The sequence below is a fragment of the Hypanus sabinus genome, chromosome 4 (assembly GCF_030144855.1).
Source record: "Hypanus sabinus isolate sHypSab1 chromosome 4, sHypSab1.hap1, whole genome shotgun sequence".
Taxonomy (NCBI): Eukaryota; Metazoa; Chordata; class Chondrichthyes; order Myliobatiformes; family Dasyatidae; genus Hypanus; species Hypanus sabinus.
The window spans coordinates 93,291,434-93,314,316 of record NC_082709.1 but is presented as its reverse complement, the minus strand read 5'-3'; the positions used below and the strand labels follow the sequence as shown (position 1 = coordinate 93,314,316).

General features: G+C 41.6%; 1 protein-coding gene across 2 annotated transcripts in view; it reads left to right on the top strand.

The window, feature by feature from the left end:
• Window positions 1–22,883, top strand: part of pdia5 (protein disulfide isomerase family A, member 5) — a 194,758-nt gene that overhangs the window by 39,686 nt on the left and 132,189 nt on the right. The window contains exons 2-6 of one of the 2 annotated variants that reach the window (XM_059967675.1): window positions 1,100–1,183; window positions 9,375–9,580; window positions 10,396–10,441; window positions 16,382–16,474; window positions 21,519–21,579. In XM_059967675.1, coding sequence (XP_059823658.1) covers window positions 9,474–9,580; window positions 10,396–10,441; window positions 16,382–16,474; window positions 21,519–21,579 — 307 coding nt within the window. In that variant the 5' untranslated portion in view covers window positions 1,100–1,183; window positions 9,375–9,473. The remainder of the gene's footprint in view (window positions 1–1,099; window positions 1,184–9,374; window positions 9,581–10,395; window positions 10,442–16,381; window positions 16,475–21,518; window positions 21,580–22,883) is intronic. The other variant, XM_059967674.1, reaches the window with a different exon arrangement.

The window sequence follows — 22,883 nt, the reverse complement described above, 5'->3', positions numbered from 1 at the left end:
AGGATCTGTTCTGGGACCTCTACTTTTTGTGATTTTTATTAACAACCTGGATGTGGGGGTAGTAGGGTGGGTTGGCAAGTTCACAGATGACAGTAAGGTTGATGATGTTGCAGATAGTGTAGAGGATTGTCGAAGATTGCAGAGAGACATTGATAGGATGCAGAAGTGGGCTGAGAAGTGGCAGGTGGAGTTCAACCCGGAGAAGTGTGAGATGGTACACTTTGGAAGGACAAACTCCAAGGCAGAGTGCAAAGTAAATGGCAGGATACTTGGTAGTGTGGAGGAGCAGAGGGATCTGGGGGTACATGTCCATGGATCCCTGAAAGTTGCCTCACAGGTAGGTAGGGTAGTTAAGAAAGCTTATGGGGTGTTAGCTTTCATAAGTCGAGAGATAGAGTTTAAGAGTCACAATGCAATGATGCAGCTATATAAAAGTCTAGTTAGGCCACACTTAGAGTACTGTGTCCAGTTCTGGTTCTCATTATAGGAAGGATGTGGAAGCATTGGAAAGAGTACAGATGAAATTTACCAGGATGCTGCCTGGTTTAGAGAATATGGATTATGATCAGAGATTAAGGGAGCTAGGGCTTTACTCTTTGGAGAGAAGGAGCATGAGAGGAGACCTGATAGAGGTGTACAAGAAATTAAGAGGAATAGACAGAGTGGACAGCCAGCACCTCTTCCCCAGGGCACCACTGCTCAGTACAAGAGGACATGGCTTTAAGGTAAGGGGAGGGAAGTTCAAGGGGGATATTAGAGGAAGGTTTTTCACTCAGAGGGTGGTTGGTGCATGGAATGCACTGCCTGAGTCAGTGGTGGAGGCAGATACACTAGTGAAGTTTAAGAGACTACTAGACAGGTATATGGAGGAAATTAAGGTGGGGGGTTATATGAGAGGCAGGGTTTGAAGGTCGACACAACATTGTGGGCTGAAGGGCCTTTAATGTGCTGTACTGTTCTATGTTCTAGGTTCTAAATCAGCCATGATGGAGGGGACTTAGTATTCCTAAAGGCCTAATTCTGCTCATATGTGGTCATATGCAGAGCCTGAAGAATAATTCTCATTTGTAGTCATCTCACACTTGCTGTCTTCTTACAGGAACAATGAAAGCAGAAAGTTATGCAAGAAAGTGAAGGTGGATCCAGCTTCAAAGAAAAACGGTGTTGAATTGTTGCATTACAAGTAAGCAAAGTGGTATCTATTAAAGACTGGGGTCTCAGATTTTTTTTAGCAGCTTGGTTACTATTACACACAGTTTTCTTCTCAGAATTTTCTTCTCAGATTATGTTCAGAATGAGAGCAGCAGATGGACTGCTGCAGGGGTTTTGCAGGTGCCCTTCTGAAGCTGGCTGTTGGGTTATAGTTGCTTCTAATTCTCCCACTGCCTTCCCTGCATGTGACTTCCCTTGCATCAGCATGGCTCATTGAGAATGTAACCTGTTGTGCTGTTTTCTCTCTGCATTATGAAGGTGCCAGCATGGATGCTGTTTTTGAGTAGTAGCAGCCTGACGGGAAGGGAAAGATCACACACTTCTGTGTGCATCCATGGTCCCTAATTGCTTTACAACCAATGTACCTTGTAATTCAGTCACAGTTCAAATGTAGGAATCATAGCAGCCAATTTGTTTATAGATGCCACAACAAAATTGCCCAGTTTGAAGTTAGCCAAGGGATAAATGTTGGCAAGGAGATCAAGATAACGGTACTTAAATGGTCATGATTGGCAATATTAGCTCTTTATTTCAAATTAACTCCTAATTTAATTTAAATTCCCTCCAAGTTGAGACCAGAATGGTCTTGAAAAGCTGACCTTATTGAGGTTTGTAAAATCATGACAGGCAAAAATAAAATGGATCATCACAGTCAGTGGTTCCCAACCTGGAGTCCATGGACACCTCGTTTAATGGTAGTGGTCCAAGGTTGGGAACCCCTAGTCACAGTCTTTTTCCCACAGTAGGGGGTCTAAGACTAGAGAGCATAGCTTTAAAGTAGCATGCACAAAATGTTGGGCGAACTCAGCTGGTCAGGTAGCATTTATGGAGAAGAATAAAGAGTCAATATTTCAGGTTGAGACCCTTCATCAGGACTGCAAATGAAGAGGAAAGAAGCCGGAATAAGGTAGGGGGAGGGAAAGGAGTACAAGCTGGAAGGTGATAGGTGAAGCCACTTGTGGGGAAGGTAGATGGGCAGGGGAGGGGGGATGAATTGAGAAGCATGGAGGTGATAGGTGGAAAAAGTATGTGACCCTCAGGTTCGGCCAGCCTGCGTTTGTCTAGAGCAGGGGTCAGCAACCTTTACCACTGAAAGAGCCACTTGGACCCGTTTCCCACAGAAAAGAAAACACTGGGAGCCGCAAAACCTGTTTGACATTTAAAATGAAATAACACTGCATACAACGTTTTGTTTTGCCTTTATGCTGTGTATAAACAAACTATAATGTGTTGCATTTATGAAATTGATGAACTCCTGCAGAGAAAACGAAATTACATTTCTGCATGCAACAAAAACATTTTGAACTCCAAAAAAAAGACGTTGGGTTGAAGGTTACTTTGAAGTAAAATACTCAACGTCTATTTGAGTCCTTCTTGTATTTATGAAAAATGCCAAACTTAAATTTGCCGCCAGCAGCAAACCAAAAATAACGTCAGCCAGCTGTCAACCTGAAAAATAAAAGGACTATTTCACTGATCAATGAAAACATATGAATATACGTAAAATAATAGGCAATTAAAATATTTATCATACTTGGTCAGGTTGACTCACACCTGCCAATGCAGTCGTATTCAGTAGGGATGGATCGATGCTTAGGGGAGTGACCGGGAAGGATAATGTGTTTTTTTCCTCTCTGAACTCACAGAAGCGTTTCCCAAACGATGTTTGCATTGCAATGATTGCAGAATGTAAATACTCCGAATTTATCATGTCGTGACCTTGTTTGAACTCTCTCAAATTGGGGAAGTGAGACAATGTGCCTTTCTGTAAATCTCTGGCAAGCACTGTCAACTTGCGCTCAAATGCCAAAACATCCTCCAACATGTGCAGGGCTGTATGTCCTTTCCCCTGAAGAGCTGTGTTCAGCGTGTTCAGGTGCGCTGTCATGTCTACCATGGCTTTTCCAGCCACTCTGGCTGTTCCAGCTCAGGAAAGGTGAGCCCTTTGCTGCCCAGGAAAGTTTTCACTTCTTCCAGACACGCGACAAAGCGTTTCAGCACCTCCCCTCTGGACAGCCAGCGATAAAAACATGTTGTAGCGGTGTGCTACACACAGTCAGTAAACTGCAGTCAAAGATAGCTTTATTCGAACTAAACAGCCTTGCTTTTAAGCCTCCCTCAACCCGCCCCCCATGGGCGCGGATGCTGCGAAAGACACGTACTCACAAACCCCCGTAGGCTATCTCCCTTAGCCTGAACGCTGGCTAATTGTGAGCCGGTTCGGATGTGTCAGGAAATGGATCGCCACAACGTCTTACTTAGATTGTACAAGATCACCATAATCTTCAAATTTAGAATTACATTTCAAAAACTAACAAACTAACATAAAATACATTTTAATTAAATACTGACCAATTATTTCCCAAAGCAATAGGGAGCCGCAGCACAGACGTAAAAGAGCCACCTGTGGCTCCGGAGCCGCGGGTTGCCGACCCCCGGTCTAGAGGAAGACAGCCTCTGGCCCAACCAAACTGAGAAATCTCGTTTGTGTGGAAACTGCATGATGTGTTGCCCTGATACAAATCCAAACCACAAAATATCAGACAGTACACCATATGCAATTTAATGATTGAACTTTATAAATCTTAATCTGAAGTAGGGTTAGTAAAGAAAATAAAAAGAAAAAAAGCCCATTTTAATGAAACAGTCTAATGTGTACATTGGAGCTCACAGATTCATTCCCCATTGACCTCCTCCAAGCGTTGCTGACTGTTAGACCCTCACTCCGAGTCCACTCCATCCACCAGTCTACCAGCTCTTTCCATTCGTGTCTTCCCTCTTCATCTTTCGCCATGAAAGACCACGAAATTCCTGCTCCCAGACCCAAAAGAAGGAACAACATGCCTCTCATTGGATAGTGCACATTCCAAAGTCCCCATTATCTCTAGTCATAACCCAAACACTGCTTCTACACAGAAGTCATTACTTTAGTAGAGAAATATTACAGAGAGGCCATTACATTAGCAGTGAAACCTTGAAGCGTGTTACAGGGAAAAGGCTGGAGAGAAAGAAATCTGATAAGTGAGGAGTGTGGACTATAGGAAAAAGGGAAGGAAGGGGGCATTCAGAGAGTGATGATAGGCAGTTAAGGAGAAAAGAAGGAGAATGGAAAAGGAGGGAAAGGGAAGGGGGGGTCAAATTATCCAAAATTGGAGAAATTGACATTCGTGGCAGACTGAAGGCTATGAGGAAATATGAGGTATTGCTCCTCCAACCAGAGAGTGGCCTCATTATGGCAGTACAGGAAGTTGGTATGGAAGTGAGGAATGGGGAGTAGAATTAAATTAGTTGGCCTCTGGGAAATCCTCCCCATTGCAGACAGAGTGAAGGTGCTCGACAAAATGGTCCCCCAACCTCCACTGGGTATCACTGATGTAGAGAAGTTTGCACCAGGAACACAAGGTACAGTAGATAACCCCAACAGACTTGCAGGTGAAGAGTTGCCCTACCTGTATGGACTGTTTGGGGCATCAGTGAGGGTGGAGGTGAATGGGCAGGTGTAGCGCTTAATCCTCTTGAAAGGATGATTGCCAGTATTGGGGAGGGACAGATCAACAAGAGAATCAGGGAGAGAACAATCCCTGTGGTAGGAGTGAACTCATCTACCTTCCCCCTCACCTGGCTTCACCTATCATCTTCCAGCTTTTACTCCTTTCCCTCCTCCCCATCCCCCATCTTTTTCCAGCTTGTACTCCTTTCCCTCTACCCCCATTTTTTTGTGGTGGTTTCTTCCCCCTTCCTTTCCAATCCTGATGAAGGATCTTGTCCCAATACAGCAACTCTTTATTCCTCTCCATAGATGCTGCTTGACCTTCTGAGTTCCTCCAGCATTTTGTGAGTGCTACTCTGGATTTCCAGAACCTGCAGAATCTCTGCTGTTTTAGGTTTAAGGAGAGCAGGAGAATATTTCAAGGGGATCTGAGTGGCATATCACCAGCATGTGACGTGAAATTTGTGAACTTAACAGCAGCAGTTCAATGCAGTACATAATCTAGCAGAGAAAAAAAATAATAAAAATAAAATTTAAAAGTAGTAATAAGTAAGTAAATCAATTACAGTATACGTATATTGAATAGATTTTTAAAAACATGCAAAACTGAAATACTGTTCATTTAAAAAGAAAAGGTGAGGTAGTGTCCAAAGAGTCAATGTCTATTTAGGAATCGGCAGAGGGGGAAGAAGCTGTTCCTGAATCGCTGAGTGTGTGTCTTCAGGCTTCTGTACCTCCTACCTGATGGTAACAGTGAGAAAAGGGCATGCCCTGGGTGCTGGAGGTCCTTAATAATGGATGCTGCCTTTCTCAGACACTGCTCCCTAAAGATAACCTGGGTAATTTGTAGGCTAGTGCCCAGATAGAGCTGACTTGATTTACAACTTTCTGCAGCTTCTTTTGGTCCTGTGCAGTAGCCCCTCCATATCAGAGTGATGCAGCCTGTCAGAATGCTCTCCACGGTACAATTATAGAAGCTTTTGAGTGTATTTGTTGACACGCCAAATCTCTTCAAACTTCTAATAAAGTATAGCTGCTGTCTTGCCTTCTTTATAACTTGATTGATATGTTGGGACCAGGTTAGTTCCTCAGATATCTTGACGCCCAGGAGCTTGAAGCTGCTCACTCTCTCCACTTCTGATCCCTCTATGAAGATTGGTATGTGTTTCTTCATCTTACCCTTTCTGAAATCCACAATCAGCTCTTTTGTCTTACTGACATTGAGTGCCAGGTTGTTGCTGCAGCACCATTCCACTAGTTGGCATATTTCATTCCTGTACACCCTCTCGTCACCACCTGAGATTCTACCAACAATGGTTGTATTGTCAGCAAATTTATAGATGGTATTTGAGCTATGCCGAGCCACACAGTCATGTGTATGCAGAGAGTCGGGCATTGAGCTAACCACACACCCCAGAGGTGCGCCAGTGTTGATAGTCAGTGAGGAGGATATGCTATCACCAGTCCGCACCGTTTGTGGTCTTTGGGTTAGGAAGTCGAGGATCCAATTACAAAGGGAGGTACAGAGGCCCAGGTTCTGCAACTTCTCAATCAGGATTGTGGGAATGATGGTATTAAATGCTGAGCTATAGTCGATGAACAGCATCCTGACATAGGTGTTTGTGCTGTCCAGGTGGTCTAAAGCCCTGTGGAGAGCCATTGAGATTAAGGTTTCAAAGGTACATTTAATCTCAGAGAAATGTATACAATATACATCCCAAAATGCACGAAATCCACGAAAATAGAGGAGGACCCCCAAAGAATGAATGACAGTTAAATGTTAGAACCCCAAAGTCCCCCCACCAGCAAAAAAAAGACAATTAGCACCCTCCACCTAGCACTCAAGCATGCAGCAAAGCAACAGCAAACACACAGACTTTCAGTACCCCAAAGACTACTTGTTCACCTGGTATTCAAAATACCACAGGCTCTCTCTCTCCCTAATAAGGGAGAAAGAGGCATCTCCATTTCACAGCGAAAGGGGAAGCATAACAAACAACTCGCTGGTTTACGATGTTAAAAGCCCGTTGCATTGCTTTTTCCAAGCTCTGGACACACAGCCATAGATCTTCTGAATCCCACATCACACTGATCTTCTGCCGGGACACCAACCTTCAATCCGTCTGCCTTCAGAGGCACGAAATCTCAACCCTCCAAAGGTGAGCTGAGCTCTTAGGCCTTGCCCTTGGCATGTCAAATAACAGCCAGTCATGAAACCCCAAGAGCAGGTTCCATTCCAGCAAAGAGCCGAAGTCAGCGTGTAACTCCAGTTCAGGGTCTTTGAAAGAACCCTGAAAGGGAAAACATAGAGATATTAAAGGTGAAAATAGAGCTGTTTCTGAAGTTGCAAGCAAAGGAGTCACTATTAGGTGCTGTTGTCTCCTCCTAAGCTCCTCCTCCTTGATGGTCTCTTTAAGGGCCTGTTTCCATGCTATTTTATTCTTTGACTCTATAGTCATTTATTTTCTGATGAGGAAAGATTGAGCAAGCTAGTGGTTCAAATCTTCATTTTATTGTCGAAAAGTGTGCATGTACAATACAACTCTGATACAGGTTTCCCCCACTATCTGAAGGTGGAGCGTTCCTATGAAACAGTTCATAAGCTGGAATGTTGTAAAGTGAAGAAGCAATTACCATTTATCTAAATGGGAACATTTGTGAGTGTTCGCAGACCAAAAAAATAACCTACCAAATCATGCCAAATAACACATTAAACCTAAAATAATAGTAATATATAGTAACAGCAGAAATGATATAATAAATACACAGCCTATATAAAGTAGAAATACTTTTCTACAATCATTACAGCACTGTCCACCATAGTGAAAATCTCACGCGTGCTCTCAGCAGAAACACTCTCTCCAGTAAACTTTAAGCTATGAACTGCCAAATCATACATAAAAATACACAGCCTATATAAAGTAAAAATAATGTAAATATAAAGTAAAAATAATGAAACGGTGTAGTTTCACTTACTGGAATCCGGAAGACAGCGAACACACTGATGTTGGTGTGTTAGGCTAACATCGTCGGAGATTGGGGTGGTGGGAGGTAGAGGAGGCTGGGGTGTCATCTTATCGTTGTCTGTTTCCATCAGGGCAGGCAGGTCAACTTCCTCTACGTCTGCCTGCCTCGATGTGGAAGGTCGAGGTTCATCATCTGCTGTGGCTGATGTGGAAGGCTTGAAAAACAACAGCATGCTTGACTGCTTAGCCTCACACATTTTTCAATCATACAGTTCTTTGTAAGCATATCCTGCAAATATGCCCTAAACCTACATACCCTTTCAAAATTAAAATCATACTTTTCTTCAATCATTGCAGCGTTGTCATTCACAGCAAAAATCTTGCGCAATTGCTTCACATTCAGTTCCTGGACGACTTCACTTTTGGGCCGCTTGCTACTGTGTTCAGCTTCAATTTTTATCCTTTCCTCTTGCAATTACATCAGCTCTTCATTTGTCAGTTCTTGGTCATGGGATGCCAAAACCTCTTCAACATCATCTTTGTCAACTTCCACAAACCCTTAGCCAAACTCACTATGTCCTTACTTCGTTCACCACGATCGAAATGCTTAATTATGTCTAGTGTCATTGAAAGAAAAGACATCAACCCCTTCCCTGCATGAAAAGGAAAAGGAAACAAAACTTGCAAACCCCAAACGCCCTCCCCCTCCCTCGCACAAAAACTATCAGATCACCCACACTGAAAATGGAGGCTGAAACATCAAACCACTCAACTCCCTCCCTCTCAAAAAATCAATGACGGTAATGTCAAACCTCTAACCCTTCACTCACAAAAAGGACAGTGACAGTAGCATCAAATCTTCAACTCCCTCTCATACACAATAACTAATAGATCGCCATATAGAAAAACAGCAAGAACATCAAACCCCAATTGCCCAACCCCTCCTCTCACAAAAATTAACATATTGCCCACCCAGAGGATCCCCAACCTGCCAATCGGCAACAAGAAATAAAACACAGAAAACTGAAGGACAGCAATATAAACTACAATCCAGTAATCACTTAAATCTTAGAATTTAGAAAACATCCTCCTATCAGAATCAAACTCAGTCCTTCCATGAAGAGGAATCACTGTGCCGCTGACCTCTGCATTCGCCTTGGTGCTTCAACCTTCCTCAACACTTCAAAATGGAGTCGATCACGGTCACTGGTCTTCTCCATGAGGCAATTCTCAGTCTCCTCTAGGGACAGCAGAGTGCTAATCATTTGATCAAACTCCGAATTGCACGTCACAGGCTCCAACAGCTTGCAAAGCATAATCAAGACAAAATATACAATCAGAATCAGCATATGTCATGAAATTTGCTCACTTAGTGGCAGCAGTACAATGCAATACATGATAATATAGAAAAATGATATATAAGTAAAACAACACACACAAAATGCTGGTAGAACACAGCAGGCTAGGCAGCATCTATTGGGAGAAGCGATGTTGACGTTTCGGGCCGAGACCCTTCGTCAGGACTAACCGAAAGGTTAGTTGAATTTCCAGCATCTGCAGATTTCCTCATGTTTGCTATATAAGTAAATCAATTACTTTAAGTATATATATATGTGTGTGTTAAATAATTAACTTAAAATAGTGTAAAAGCAGAAATAATATTAAAAAAAAGTGAGGTGGTGTTCACAGGTTCAATGTCCCTTTAGGAATCGGATGGCAGAGGGGAAGAAGCTGTTTCTGAATCGCTGAGTGTGTGTCTTCAGGCTTCTGTGCCTCCTTCCTGATGGTAACAATGTGAGGAGGGCATGTCCTTGGTGATGGGGGTCTTTAATAATGGAAGCTGCCTTTCTGAGACACTGCTCCTTGAAGATGTCTTGGATACTGTGGAGACTAACACCCAAGATGGAGCTGAGTAATTTTACAACTTTCTGTAGCTTCTTTTGATCCTATGCAGTAGCTCCCCACCCCCCCATACCAGAGGGTGATGCAGCCTGTCAGAATACTCCCCAATGAGCAGAAGGCATAGAAAATGTGAAATACTGGAAGAGATTGGCTATCTAGACAATGTCGCCCAAGGAATTGTTCGCTGGCGACATCTTAACCAGAAGTAAAACTTGAGATATTTAAAATATTAAGATGCGTAGACAGAGCAGAGAACCAGCACATTTTTCCCAGTGTGGCAATTGCTAAAACTAGAGAGCAACCTTTTAAGGGGACTAGAGGAAAGTTTAGGGGAATCAGAATCAGAATCAGGTTTATTATCAGATGTAAGTGGTAGATTTTTTTATACAGATAATGGTGAGACCCTGGAATGCACTGCTGGGAATGGGGTGGTAGAGCCTAATACTTCAGAGATATTTAAGAAACAATGCTACTGTGCCCTGACTTCAACGCCTATGTAGTAACAAAAGTATTATGGCTCAATAAATAAGGTTGGGTAAATCCTGTTTGTTCCCAGAATCAGAATCATAGGGTATGCAGTATTGCCATTGAGGCCAATCTAACTGGTTCCAGTTTCTTGGTGCTTGTGTTGGATCTTATTACAGCACAATTCAGACTATCTTTTCATACTTGTTTGAGAAATTGATTGATTCATTTCATGTCAGCTTTTTGCCTATTATTCTGTCATCTTGACAGGAGTAGTGGCGGAGATAAGTAGGTGTATTAATGCTTGAAGTGATTTTTGTTATTGAACAAAGTAACTAACAATCTGCGTTTGGCTTTTAGGGATGGCGCTTTCCATGTTGAGTATGAACGACCTGAAACATTCAAGGTAATGAATGCTTTGGCAAAATCTTCATGGTCAACCCTGGTTTCTATATGATTACTTAAATGGTACATTTTCATTACTGTGTTTTGCTTGAGAGGTTTGTACCCAAGGTTCAATCTCCCTAGAGTGGGCACAGTAGCATAACGGTTAGCACAACGCTATTACAGCACCAGTGACCTGCCGCTGTCTGTAAAGGTATTTTCTCCCTGTGACCGTGTGGGTTTCATCTAGGCGTTCTAGTTTCCTCCCACATTCCAAAGACACACAGCTTTGTCAGTTAGCTGGGTTTAATTGGGTGGTACAGACTCCTTGGGCTGGAAGGACCCGTTACCATGCTGTATCTCTAAATAAATTCTTATGAGTAACTTAATTCCATTTGGTTTTGTGCTTGATTGAGTGTATGATTTTGCATATATCATTCTAGTAAAAGCATAATGGAGTAACACTGTTGCCAAGAGGTTCCTTTGAGCAAGTTGGTGACTGTGCAAACAGTCTGTTTCATATGAAACCCCCTTTTACCAAGCGTCTCCAGAAACACAGCTGGTTAACCCCTTGCTAACAAGCCAATGAACTCAACAGTGAGAAAATCACCTTTATCGAACTCTAGGCTGATATGATTTGGATCCCACCAGACCAGGAGAGCCAGGATGTTTCAACAGCCTATACCCCAATCTGAGTGAATACTGTGTAAATGCTGCCCACTTGCAATTACCCGTCAGTCAGAAATAACAGATCATATATCACATATAATTATAAGCAAGATGTATTTATGAATATCAACTTAATCAGTTGTTAAAGAAGAAAGCAAAAAAGAAACATATAAAAGGGCCCATTATAATTAAAACAATCAAATGTGGAGTTCAATTCTTAGAAAAACTGGAGGTGTCCTTGTAATCACGGCACCAACTCCTGTTCACCGATCCCTGAAAGAACTTTCCATCTTGGACTCCATCGAATCGTATCGAATTTGTTGTATCGAATCCTACCACCAGTTCTCTCGACCGTCTCTCTCTATCTCCCTCTGAAAAGGACCTCCACCCCTTTAGTGTCTGTCACACAACCTCTCCGCCCAGTTTTCTCTAGAACCTTCTCCCAATTCCACCATCCTGATTGGCTGACCCGACATACCTAAGCTGAACATCACAACCCCTGTAACCCGAACAGTACCAGCAGAACACATTGCTTCTACAGAGAACTGTTAAATGAAATACCCTTCAGTATTAGCAGCAAAAGCTTAACCACATAGACCACAGGCATACAAGGAACAGTCATGAACTTCTCTTTTTTTCCACTAATCCAATAACACAGCCTTTAGCTGAAGACAGGATAATAAATCCCTTGGCCAATGTTTCTCCTTCAATGAGATGAAAGGCACACAAGGCCTGCACTGTATCCAGTACATGGAAGTGTTGTGCAGTTTCTCTTCATTTGTAGATGTTTGCATCCTCACATCTCAATGACTGATCCATTCTTTGTGAATCCACAACAGGAGACTAAGGCAACTATTCAGCTGTGATTGGGCTGCCTCTGAGCCTGTTCCCTGGCATCCAGAGAAGGAATCTCTGGATAGAATGAAGAAAGCAGATTAAGTTTTTTTTTCTTTCATGACTCCTCCGTAGCCCTGACTCAGAGAAGCCAATTATTGTGTAGGCTCAGATCAGCTAATTATAATATATTGCCGCTTTTATGCAAAAGGTACAAAGGAGATCCAATCAAGGCAGACTTAATACATCTTGCTTTACTCAGTAATATGAAATAAGGAAACTACTATATGGGAGGTGATTGATACATAGATCTAAAATTTGAACATGTTAACCCTATAAACCCAAAAGATTCTGCAGATACAGAGTAACACACGAAATGCTGAAGGAACTCACCAAACTGGCAGCATCTATAGAGAGGAATTAAGAGCCGGTGTTTTGGGCTGAGACCCTTCATCAGTGCTTCAGCCCAACACCTTTGCACTTTACTCCTCTCAATAGATGCTGCCGGACATGCTGAGTTCCTGAATGGTGCTAGATTTACAAATTATATGTCAGAGAGACAGACAGGCTCTCTTATAATGTTTCTTCAAACAACACAAATTTAGTGCATTCAAAATCCCTGTTTTCTCCACATATAGATGTGGGAGGGAGATTGAAAATCTGTGTGAATGATTTTGTGGCACCATTTAACCAATGTCAGCAGGAGCAAAGAGATGAAGGCTGATGACAGAAGGACATAGATGGGGGTCTATGAGCCAGTACTAATGGGGGGGATCAGAGGTAGAGAGGGTCAGTAACTATAAACTCTTTGGCATCAAAGTATCAGAGGGTCTGTCCTGGGAACAGTATGTAAGTGTTATCACAAAGAAGATACAACAACTCTACTTTTTGAGAAGTTTGCAAATATGTCTCTAAAAGCTCTGTATAGATGTCCTGTGCAGAGTATTCAAGCTGATTGCATCATGCCCTGGAGTGGAAGCATCAATGACCAGGAACAGAAAAGGCCGTAGAAAACGGTGGATACAGCCCAGTCTATCACAGGAAAAACCCTCCCCACCATTGAGAACATTTACAAGGTGTGCTGCCACAAGAAAGTAGCATACCCCCCCCCCCCACCATGAAGACCATACCCTCTTCTCGCCACTGCCATCAAACAGGAAGTACAGAAGCCTTATGTACCACAACGCCAGAATCAGGAACATTTATTACCATGCAGCTATCAGGCTCTTGAACCAGTATGGATGACCTTGCTATTCTGAATTGATTCGATGACATAAAGACTCACTCCCAAAGACTCTTTACAAGACTCCATGTTCTCAGTATTATTTTTGTTTGCTCACTTTGTCTTCTTTGCACGTTAGTTGTTTTTCCAGTCTTTGTTTATATGTATATAGATTTTTTTAAACATTCTGTTGTATTCTTTCCTGTAAATGCCTGCAAGAAAATGAATCTCAAGGTAGCATATGTTAATATATACATAAATTTACTTTGTATTTTTGAACTTTAAGATAATATCTGATAATTTGAAAAACAACATGGTATTACAGTGGTAATTTTATTTTATGCTTATCATCCCTGGTAGCTCTTGGCATTCATCTTTCAGCATTTAAGATCAGGTGAAATTCTTTCCAACTCACTAAGTAATTATTCTAGACATTTTTAGAAATTTATTACAGTATTTACGTAGTATTATAAGAATACAAATTTCGAAATAAATTTATTATCCAAGTACATCTATGTCACTATAAACAACCCTGAGATTCATTTTCTTGTGGGCTTTCGCTGTAAAAACAAAAAAAGCAATAGAATCAAGGAAAGACCATACATAACAAGATGGACAAACAACTAATGTGCAAAAGACACCAAAATGCAAGTACAAATGTAAATAAATAAATAAGCAAACAAACAAACAAACAAACAAATAAACAATCAATAAATATTGAAAACACGAAATGAAGAATCCCTGAATGTGGGTCCACAGGTTGCAGAAACAGCTTAGTGATGGGGAAAGTGAAGTTATACCCTCTGGTTCAAGAGCCTGATGGTTGAGGAGTATTAACTGCTCTTGAACCTGGTGGTGTTGGTCCTGATGCTCCTATACTGATAGGTATCAGGCTTACTGATGGCATCAGCAAAAAGAGAGCATGGCCTGGATGGTTGGGGACCTTGATGATGGATGGTGCTTTCCTGGGACAACACTCTGTGTAAATGTGCACAGTGGTGGGGAGGGTTTTACCGGTATTAGACTGGGCTATATTCACTACATATTGTAGTCATTTCTGCTCAAGGGCATTGGTGTTTCCATACAAGGCCAAGATGCAACCAGTCAATATATTCACCACATACCTATAGAAGTTTATCAAAACTTTACATGAGTGATATGCTGAATGTTTGTAAATGTCTAAAGAAGTTGAACTACGTTCTGAAGAAACTTTTAAGGAAGATAAACTATGGTCCTTGAAATAGGGTTTTTAGCCCTTTGAGTCGAGGTTGGTATATATAGTTGACCTGAGTCTCCTCCCATCCTTCGGTAATTCTTAGCATGTTCCTCTGTCTCATTGCACCTCATCTGTGCTTCTCCACAAGTTCTGTGTTCTCATCATTCTCTATATAAAGAATTCTCGAATTCCTCACTTGATTTCTTGTTGACTTATAATATTTGTCTTTAGTCTTTCCTGTTTCTACCAATGGAAACATTAGCACGAATATTCCAGCATTCCAGCAAGCCATATTTGACCATCCTGAAAGACTGCATCTGCCGAATCTCTTGAGTTTATGATTTGCTGATCCGCTGTGAAGTGTCTTTGAGGTGTGCCTAACCTGAAGAAGTTTAAATCTTCTCTTTGACAGGTGTTCAGTGAGACCTTCTCTCACTGCCTCCCTCTGTGATCTTTGCTATGCTCCGCCTCACTTGGCTTTACTTATCATCTTCTAGCTCCCCCCCCCCCACCTCTTTATTCTAGCTTCTTCACCCTTCCCTTCCAGTGCTGATGAAGGGTCTTGGCCCGAAATGTTAATCTTTCTATATATGCTGACTGAACTGCTGAGTTCCATAAGCATTTTGCGTTTGTTACTCTGGATTTCCCACCTCTGTAGAATCTCTTGTGTTTATGATTTCCCACCCTATACATTTTTTTTGCCTCTCTTCCATTGGACAGAAGATACAAAAGCCTGTACCACCAGACTCAAGAATAGTTTCTACCCCACTGGTACAAGACAATTGATTGGTTTTCTAATACAATAAGACATACTCTTGACTCACAATCTACTTCATTATGATCTTGCTCATAATTTTCTATCTGCATTGCCCTTTCTCTAGCTGTATTCTGTTATTGTTTTACCTTGTCTATCACTTTGCAATGATTTACTTTGTATGAACGGTTTGCAAGACAGGAACATAGAGTATTACAGTACATTACAGGCACTTTGGCCCACAGTGTTGTGCAACCTTATGATCTACTTAATTTCCAACCTCTCACTGTACTTGAGTGTGACAATAATAATTTTAAACAGTAAAATAAAGCAAAGACAGAGCCAATCTGCTTTCACCTGAGCTGTAGAATTAATCGTCAGCTGTGTAAGCCGGTATTCTCTTACGTATCTGAGGTTGTGCATGCAGTGTTGTTAGTACAGTCATGTACCATGGTAGAGTAGTGTTCAGGTTCTGGAGTACACTACAGGACAGTAACCATTGCAGCAAATCGGAGCCATTTCCTTTTGTTTCATCCTAAGTATATCTGATTCCTGATATGAAGGAAATCAATTGCTTATGTTGCTTAACTTTTTAATTGTGAACTGAGTTCTAATCAGAATCTCTTGCAAAGGGTTCAAAAGAAGAAAGATTAAAGCTTGGCTTTATTTTGTCAGGTGTCCATTGACACATTCAGTGAAATGTGTTGCTTGTATCAGTGACCAACGCAGTCTGAGGATGTGGGGACAGGCCACATTTGTCACCACGCTTCTGGCACCAATGTTCCATGTCCACAACTTACTAACCCGTATGTCTTTGGAATGTGGGAGGAAGCCAGAGCATCCAGAGGAAACCCGTGGTCATGGGGAGACTGTACAAACTACTTACAGATGCGGGAATTGAACCCCGATTGTAAATGCTAGCACTGTAAAGCATTACTCTTAATGTTTACACTACAGTGCTGTTCCCCCCCCCCCCCCAAGTGTTTCATGTGGCTTAAAATCTGAGGTACATTTCTTGCTAATGAGGTGCTTTAGTGGTTAACATTCCATTTTTCATGTGATCTCCTCCATTTCTGCTACACTGAGAATCCTCTTTTCGATCAGTCTAGAATAGCAGTAACATCTTTGATTAGCTCAGGAAGTTTTAGATGAAAGTAGTCTTTATATTTAATCTGTGTACAGCCACAAATATTTCATGTCACAACTGACAATTGTGCTGTTGAGCATGGAAATTCATGAACTTTGCATTTTTTTTATTGTTTTGCAGTCAATGGTGGCATTTATGAGGGATCCGGAGGGTGCTCCATTGTGGGAAGAGAACCCTGCAGCAAAGGATGTGGTTCACATAGACAGTGAAAAGGTTTGATGCTATAACTTGCTGGGAAATTGGCTGCTCAAGCATACACAGTAATGCTGCTTTACTTCACTAGTGTGTACAAGGATACAAATACTGTAAAATGTTTGGAATCATAGTGTAAAAGATGCACAGAGCATAATATGAGCTTCCATTGTTATTTCTCTAGCCATTTTTATTATGGCTAATTTTTTTATTTGTGGGTGTACTTTCTAAAAGGTGTTTAAAGGAATAGTTTTAATGCTGTTAAACTTTTTCCATTGCCTATTCTGGCTTCCCTTTCACTGCTTCTACTCTCCTCACCTGCCTATCATCTTCCTCTGGTGCTCTTCCTCCGCTTTCTTCCTTGTTCCACTCTCCTCTCCTGTTGGATTCCTTCTTCTTCAGCCCTTTACCTTTTCCACCTGAGACCTCCCAGCTTCTCACTTCAGCCTCTCCCTCCTTCACCTGTTAACTTGTACTCCTTCCCCTCCCCACCTTTTTATTCTATCCCCTTCCTTCCAGTCCTGATGAAGGCCGAAAAGGTGATAATTGAATCCTTCTGCCATGAAAATTCTGGGAGTCTGTTGACCAGAGACTTAATTAGATCAGCTATGTAAGTACTGTGCCTACATAGCAGGTCAGAGGCTGAGTGACTGAGTTCTCTGTTGACTCCCCAAACCCTTTCCATTATCTGGAATCCATAATACATAGGAGCAGAATTAGGCCATTCAGATTTACCACCCTCTGGCTAAAAAACTTGCTCCTCATCTTTGTTCTACATGCCAGAGCCATCAAGTGGTGAAGGGTGGAAGGTTACTGTGGCTGGACAGAATGAAGCTGCAGGTCAGCCATTAAAAAGCGAACAGGCTCATCCTGAGTGGAGAGTATTTCATCTCACTCAGAATTATCAAAGTTAATTTACAGGTTGAGTCATTAGTAAAGAAAACAAGTACAATGTTAGCATTCATTTCGAGTGGGCTAGAATATAAAAGCAAAGTGCAATGCTGAGGCTTTATAAGACTATTGTGAGCAGTTGTGGACCCCTTACCTAGGACAGAATGTACTGGCATTGGGGAGGAAATTCACGAGAATTACCCCAGGAATGAAAGGGTTAGCCTGTAGGAGGTTTGATGGCTCTGGGCCTGTACTCGCTGGTGTTGAGAAGAATCGGGAATATTAAAAGGCCTCAATAGAGTGGATATGGAATGCATATTTTCTTCTGTCTAGAACGAGGGGGTACAGTCTTAGAATGCAAGGGCGTCCCTTTAGAACTGAGATGAGGAGGAATTTCTTTTGCCAGAGGATGGTGCATTTGTGGAATTTATTCCCACAGAGGGCTGTGGAGCCATTAGGTGTTTAAAACAGGTAGTTTTGATTTACGGGGAGAAGGTGGGAGAATGGGGTTGAAAAAATTAATCAGTCACGGTTGAATGGCAAAGCAGACTTGATGGACAAAAAGCCATGTTTCTGCTCCTATGTTTTATGGGTGCAGTTATGAGCTGCATTTATTTGCTGATGCCATCTCTCACTGCCTTCCGAACTCAAGATCTCTGCCACCAAGAAAGAAAATAAGCTAGATCCACTACCCTCTGGCTGAAGAAATTCCTCCTCATCTCAGTTCTAAAGGGACATCCTTGTATTCCGAGGTTGTTCCTGTTGGTCCATCATTGCTGGGCTTAAATTTTTAAAATTCCTTTTCACTATCACAAGGCCTAATACAAGGAAGCATAATTTTAAGGTGATGATAGAAAAGGGGTGTTCTTTACATAGGTCAAAGGTAAGTTTTTTACATAGAGAGTGGTGAGTATGTGGAATGCCCCGAAAGGTTGGCACAACCTGGGCCAAAGTGCCTGTGTCGTGCTGTAATGGTGTGGCTCTTCTTAAGGTGCAATTAAAAATTGGCTGTGATAGTGAAACCCTCGGCCTGTAAGTTTCTTTAGTGGTGGTGAATCTGTGGAATTCATGGCCATGGCAGCCAAGTCATTCAATATATTTTAAAGTGGAAATTATATGTACTTGACTAGTAATGGTGTCCAAGATTTTGGGGAGAAGGCAGGAGAATGGAGTTGAGAGGGATAATATGTCATCCATAATCAAATAGTGGAGCAGACTCAAGGGCTGAGTAGCCTAATTCTGTTCCTATGTCTTATGGTCTTAAAATTAGCTGTTTCCCTTTCCAATTAGATGAATCCAGATATCAGGCAGAGGTACTTATAAGGGGTAGAATTTTTCTTTGTTTCCATCAGCCTCTCTGCTTTTTTTAAATTCTGTGACCCCAGGCTTTCGATTCATTTGCTCTATAATTTTCACTACTTGAACTTCTCTGTTCAAGGAAGAAAATTTCTGATGTAAATCTTGCTCAGTAAGATGATGTCCTTACACCTTTTGATTTGACTTGTATGTATTTATTGGCTTATTGAGAGTTAGTGAGCTCACTTTAACAGCAAATTGTGGATCCCGTTATGAGTTTAGACAGTGCTTAAGCATCTTAGAAATGTGCCACATAGGTTTCTGTGCAGACCTGTAGTAATGCACATTGTTCACCATATGCACTTGCATGTAATGGGGATTTGATGTGGTGTGTTGGTCAGGGCGTGACATGCAGTACAAAATATTCAACAATTATAAAAAATAAAGAATTATACAAAAAAAAGTTAGTTTAAAGGACAGTTACGGAATAAATGTGCATAGACACAAAAATACCAGCGTGTGTTTACAAGTGAACTTCATTATAAAAAAGTGATATGAAGTGTGTGCAATGCAGTGATGGGGGTAATGGATAGAGTGGGTGGGGGTGACTGACTAGAATGGTAAATGGAAACTTAAGATGGCTTCAAGCACTTGTTTTAATAGCCCTGTACCATTTTCCAGAAAGGTGTTTTTGCCAAAGGCAGTTTGCAGTATTGGGTAGTGTCCACAATAAGTTTTGTATGCTTCTTTGTCCTGGTCACATAGAAATCCTGCAATGATGATAGAGTGCAGCCAGTGACCTTTTCTGCTGACCTGACAGTTCACTGTAGTTTTTGTATATTGTGGGAGGATGCTGCACCGAACCAGACGGTAGTGGCTGATACGAGAATATAATGGCAGAGTAGAATTGCACCGGTATCTTCTAGCGAAAATGGAATTTTACCAAATGCTGCAAGAACTTTTAACTTTTATTCTTACACATCATGACAAATATAAACCAGACTCTGAAGATTATCTATCCCATATTAGGACTTTGTGTCCCAGAGATTCTCCAAATTGGTGGAGCATTAGTGATGGAGCCTTGGTTGTGGACTCAGTGTGAGACCACCTACTGTGCTGTATCAGGAACAAAGAAACAGCTAGAAAATGATCCCTGTTTCAGGGATGTCACTACTGTGATCTAGTGTTTATATGCTTTTGTGGCTCGAGCATTCCACCCTCTGGACACCCTCCTAAGACCTGCAGAAAATTATAGCCACATTCAGTCAACCGCGAAGCACAGACAAAAGATGAGATTCTGGAATGCCTTGCATTCAGTAATATTTTTGTTAAGTAAAAAGCGGAATAATTTTGAGCAGCTGATGCAGCTCTTTATATACCAAGAGCTGAAAACGTGAGAGATTCTGCAAATACTGGAAATCCGGAGTAACACACACAAAATGCTGGAGAGGAGTAAAGAGTCAATGCTTTTAGATCGAGACCCACCATCAGCGCTGAAAACTTGTTCATTTTAAATAGGAGGCATCCAAAGACATACATCGAATAATGTTGCAGCTTCTTTTCCACCCATGATAAATCTTTCTGATTGCAGGGGAGAAAAGAATGTGGAAATCTTTTGAAGTGCATTTTTTCCCCTATAAAGAAAGAATTTGCATCTTGTTTTTATAGAATGCTTTCACCTCCTCGGGACATCTTAAAGCGGCTCACAGCCGATTGAATTACTTTTTGAAGTGTCGTCACGGTTTACTGCTGCCAAGTGCAGCAGCCAAATTGCACTTAGCGTGGTCCCACAAGCAACACTGTAAGAAATGACTATGTAATTATTTCAGTGGTAGTCAATAAGGGATGATTGGCAATACCAGTGCTCCCCTGCTGTGGTTCAGATACTTTGCTACCATGGGCTGTTTTGCGCAGAGTCGAGATGCAGCAAGAAAACAGACCTTTTGGCCCATCTACTCTGCACTGGTCATCACCACCTATTTGCACTCATCCTATATTAACCCCATTTTTTATTCTCTCCAACTCTCCTCTTCCACAGCTCCCCTCCCAAATTCTACAACTTACCTACACATTAGGGGCAGTTTACAGGTATCTAATTAATCTACCGACCTTCATACATTTGGGATGTGAGAACAGTACAAAGCATTCAGGGAAAATTCCCGTACCCTTAGAGCATGTGAACTCCATGCAGTCCCTGAGATTAGGATTGAACTTGCAGTCTTCAGCACTGTGAGGCATTGCCTATACCAGTTGCATCATTGAGCAAGCAACTCTGTTTAATGTTTCAACTAAAGAGTAGCAGAGGGTGGGCAGTACAGAACTCTATTGGTACTTCCCTAAAGTCGCAGTGCAGGGTCTCAACCAAAAGTAGTTGACATTTCCTCCCTGCACTCCCCCCTCAGTCACAGATACTGCTTGACCTGAGTTCCTCCCACACTTTATTTATTTGTTTGTTTGTTTATTTACAGATACAACAGCCCAGCGAGCTGCACTGGCCAGCAACTAGCCTACTTAACCCTAGCCTAAGCATAGAACAATGTACAATGACCAATTAACCTACTAAGCAGTATGTCTTTGGATTGTAGAAGGAAACTGAAGCACCCGGAGGAGCCCCATATGGTTCATTGGGGGAGGGGGGAATTTACAAATTCCTTACTGACAGTGCCGGAATTGAACTCCGAACTTCAACGCCCTGAACCATAATAGTGTCATGCTAACCGCTATGCTCCGTGTTCCTCCAGTAAATCATGTGTTGCTCCAGATTCCACATCTGCAGCTTCTCATGTCTCCTGAAGTGTTCATTATGTTTTAGCAGCTTTTTTGCTTTTGCTTTGTAACAAGTCTTGATAATTCTCTGTTTCAATTAACTTTTCCTTAGGAATTCAGGAAGTTAATAAGGAAGGAGGAGCGACCAATTCTCATGATATTCTATGCACCATGTAAGTTTTCTCTGTATGTATTGAGGTGCCAAGCCTGTTGGTTGTATTGCATGCATGTCCTCTGTATACCAACCACAGCTGAGCAAGTGAGGGATTCTAAATTCAAAGTAAATGTATTATTAAAGTACATATATATCACCATATACTACCCTGAGATTCATTATCTTGCAGGCATTCACAGTAAATGCAAGGAAACACAAAAGAGTCAATGCATTGTCTCTTCTACAGATAGAATTGATCTGGTACAAGAGATACTGGATTTTCTGCATATTTAATTGGAACCTGCTTGTGTCAAAAAATATTCACAAGAGCTGCAGAGATTGCAAAAGGGAGGGAGGATGGGGCAGGAAAGAAAGTCCCTTTGATGGCTACACAGTGGAAATTAGGCTTTGATGAGTTATTGGACTCTCTGGCAGACTAAATAATACAGCTTAACTCTCACTTATAAGATACACAGCAAGCACTTGAATTAAAGACATAGAAGACTACAGCCCACATGCTAATCAATAGAATTAGTATAGTTGAATATTTGATCAGTACTGAAGTTGGCCGAAAGGCCTGTTTTGTGGTGTTTGACTCTATGATGGGTAGAACAAGCTTGACAAGCTGAATGTATTGGCACATTCCATCCATTAACAAAGCATGAGCAGGCACTTGGCCACATTGCTGGAAGTAGCGGTGGTGGTGGTAAGGCCTTGTTTCCTGCCAACTGTGGATCTCCACTAGAGGACAGGAGAGTCAAACTGGAGAAAGAAATTGCATCCTCAGATTAGTCAGATTAAGAAAAATGTTCCTTGCTATTGTTGCAGTGAATGCTTTTTACACCATTTTACACCATTTACCTGATGATAATGAAGCAGCAAGATTTCTCGACCTTCTGTTATTCAGTCAGTGTCATTGCTTTGTGGCTTATTTTCATTTTAGAATTGCTGTTCTTTTATGTGTGTGTTTATTCTTCTTAAGACCTGAATACTTCATATGTAAGTTAAATAAATATTACCAGGTCTAGGAGTATTCAGATTTTTTTTGTAAATAGCAATAATACTTGGATTTTATTTAGAGATATGGCACAGGAACAGCTCTTTTCAAACCACCAGCCCACTCTGCTCAGTTACTTCTTTGGAATGTGAATTCATGGGGAGAACATACAAACTCCTAACAGCCAGCATTGTGAATTGAACTCAAGTTGCTGATGCTGTACCAGCAATACCCTAACCACTACGCTGCCATGCAATCCAAAAATTATTATGCAGGGAATGTGTTGCTTCTTGCCAATTTTTCTCTTTCCTCTCTGCTAAGTGACC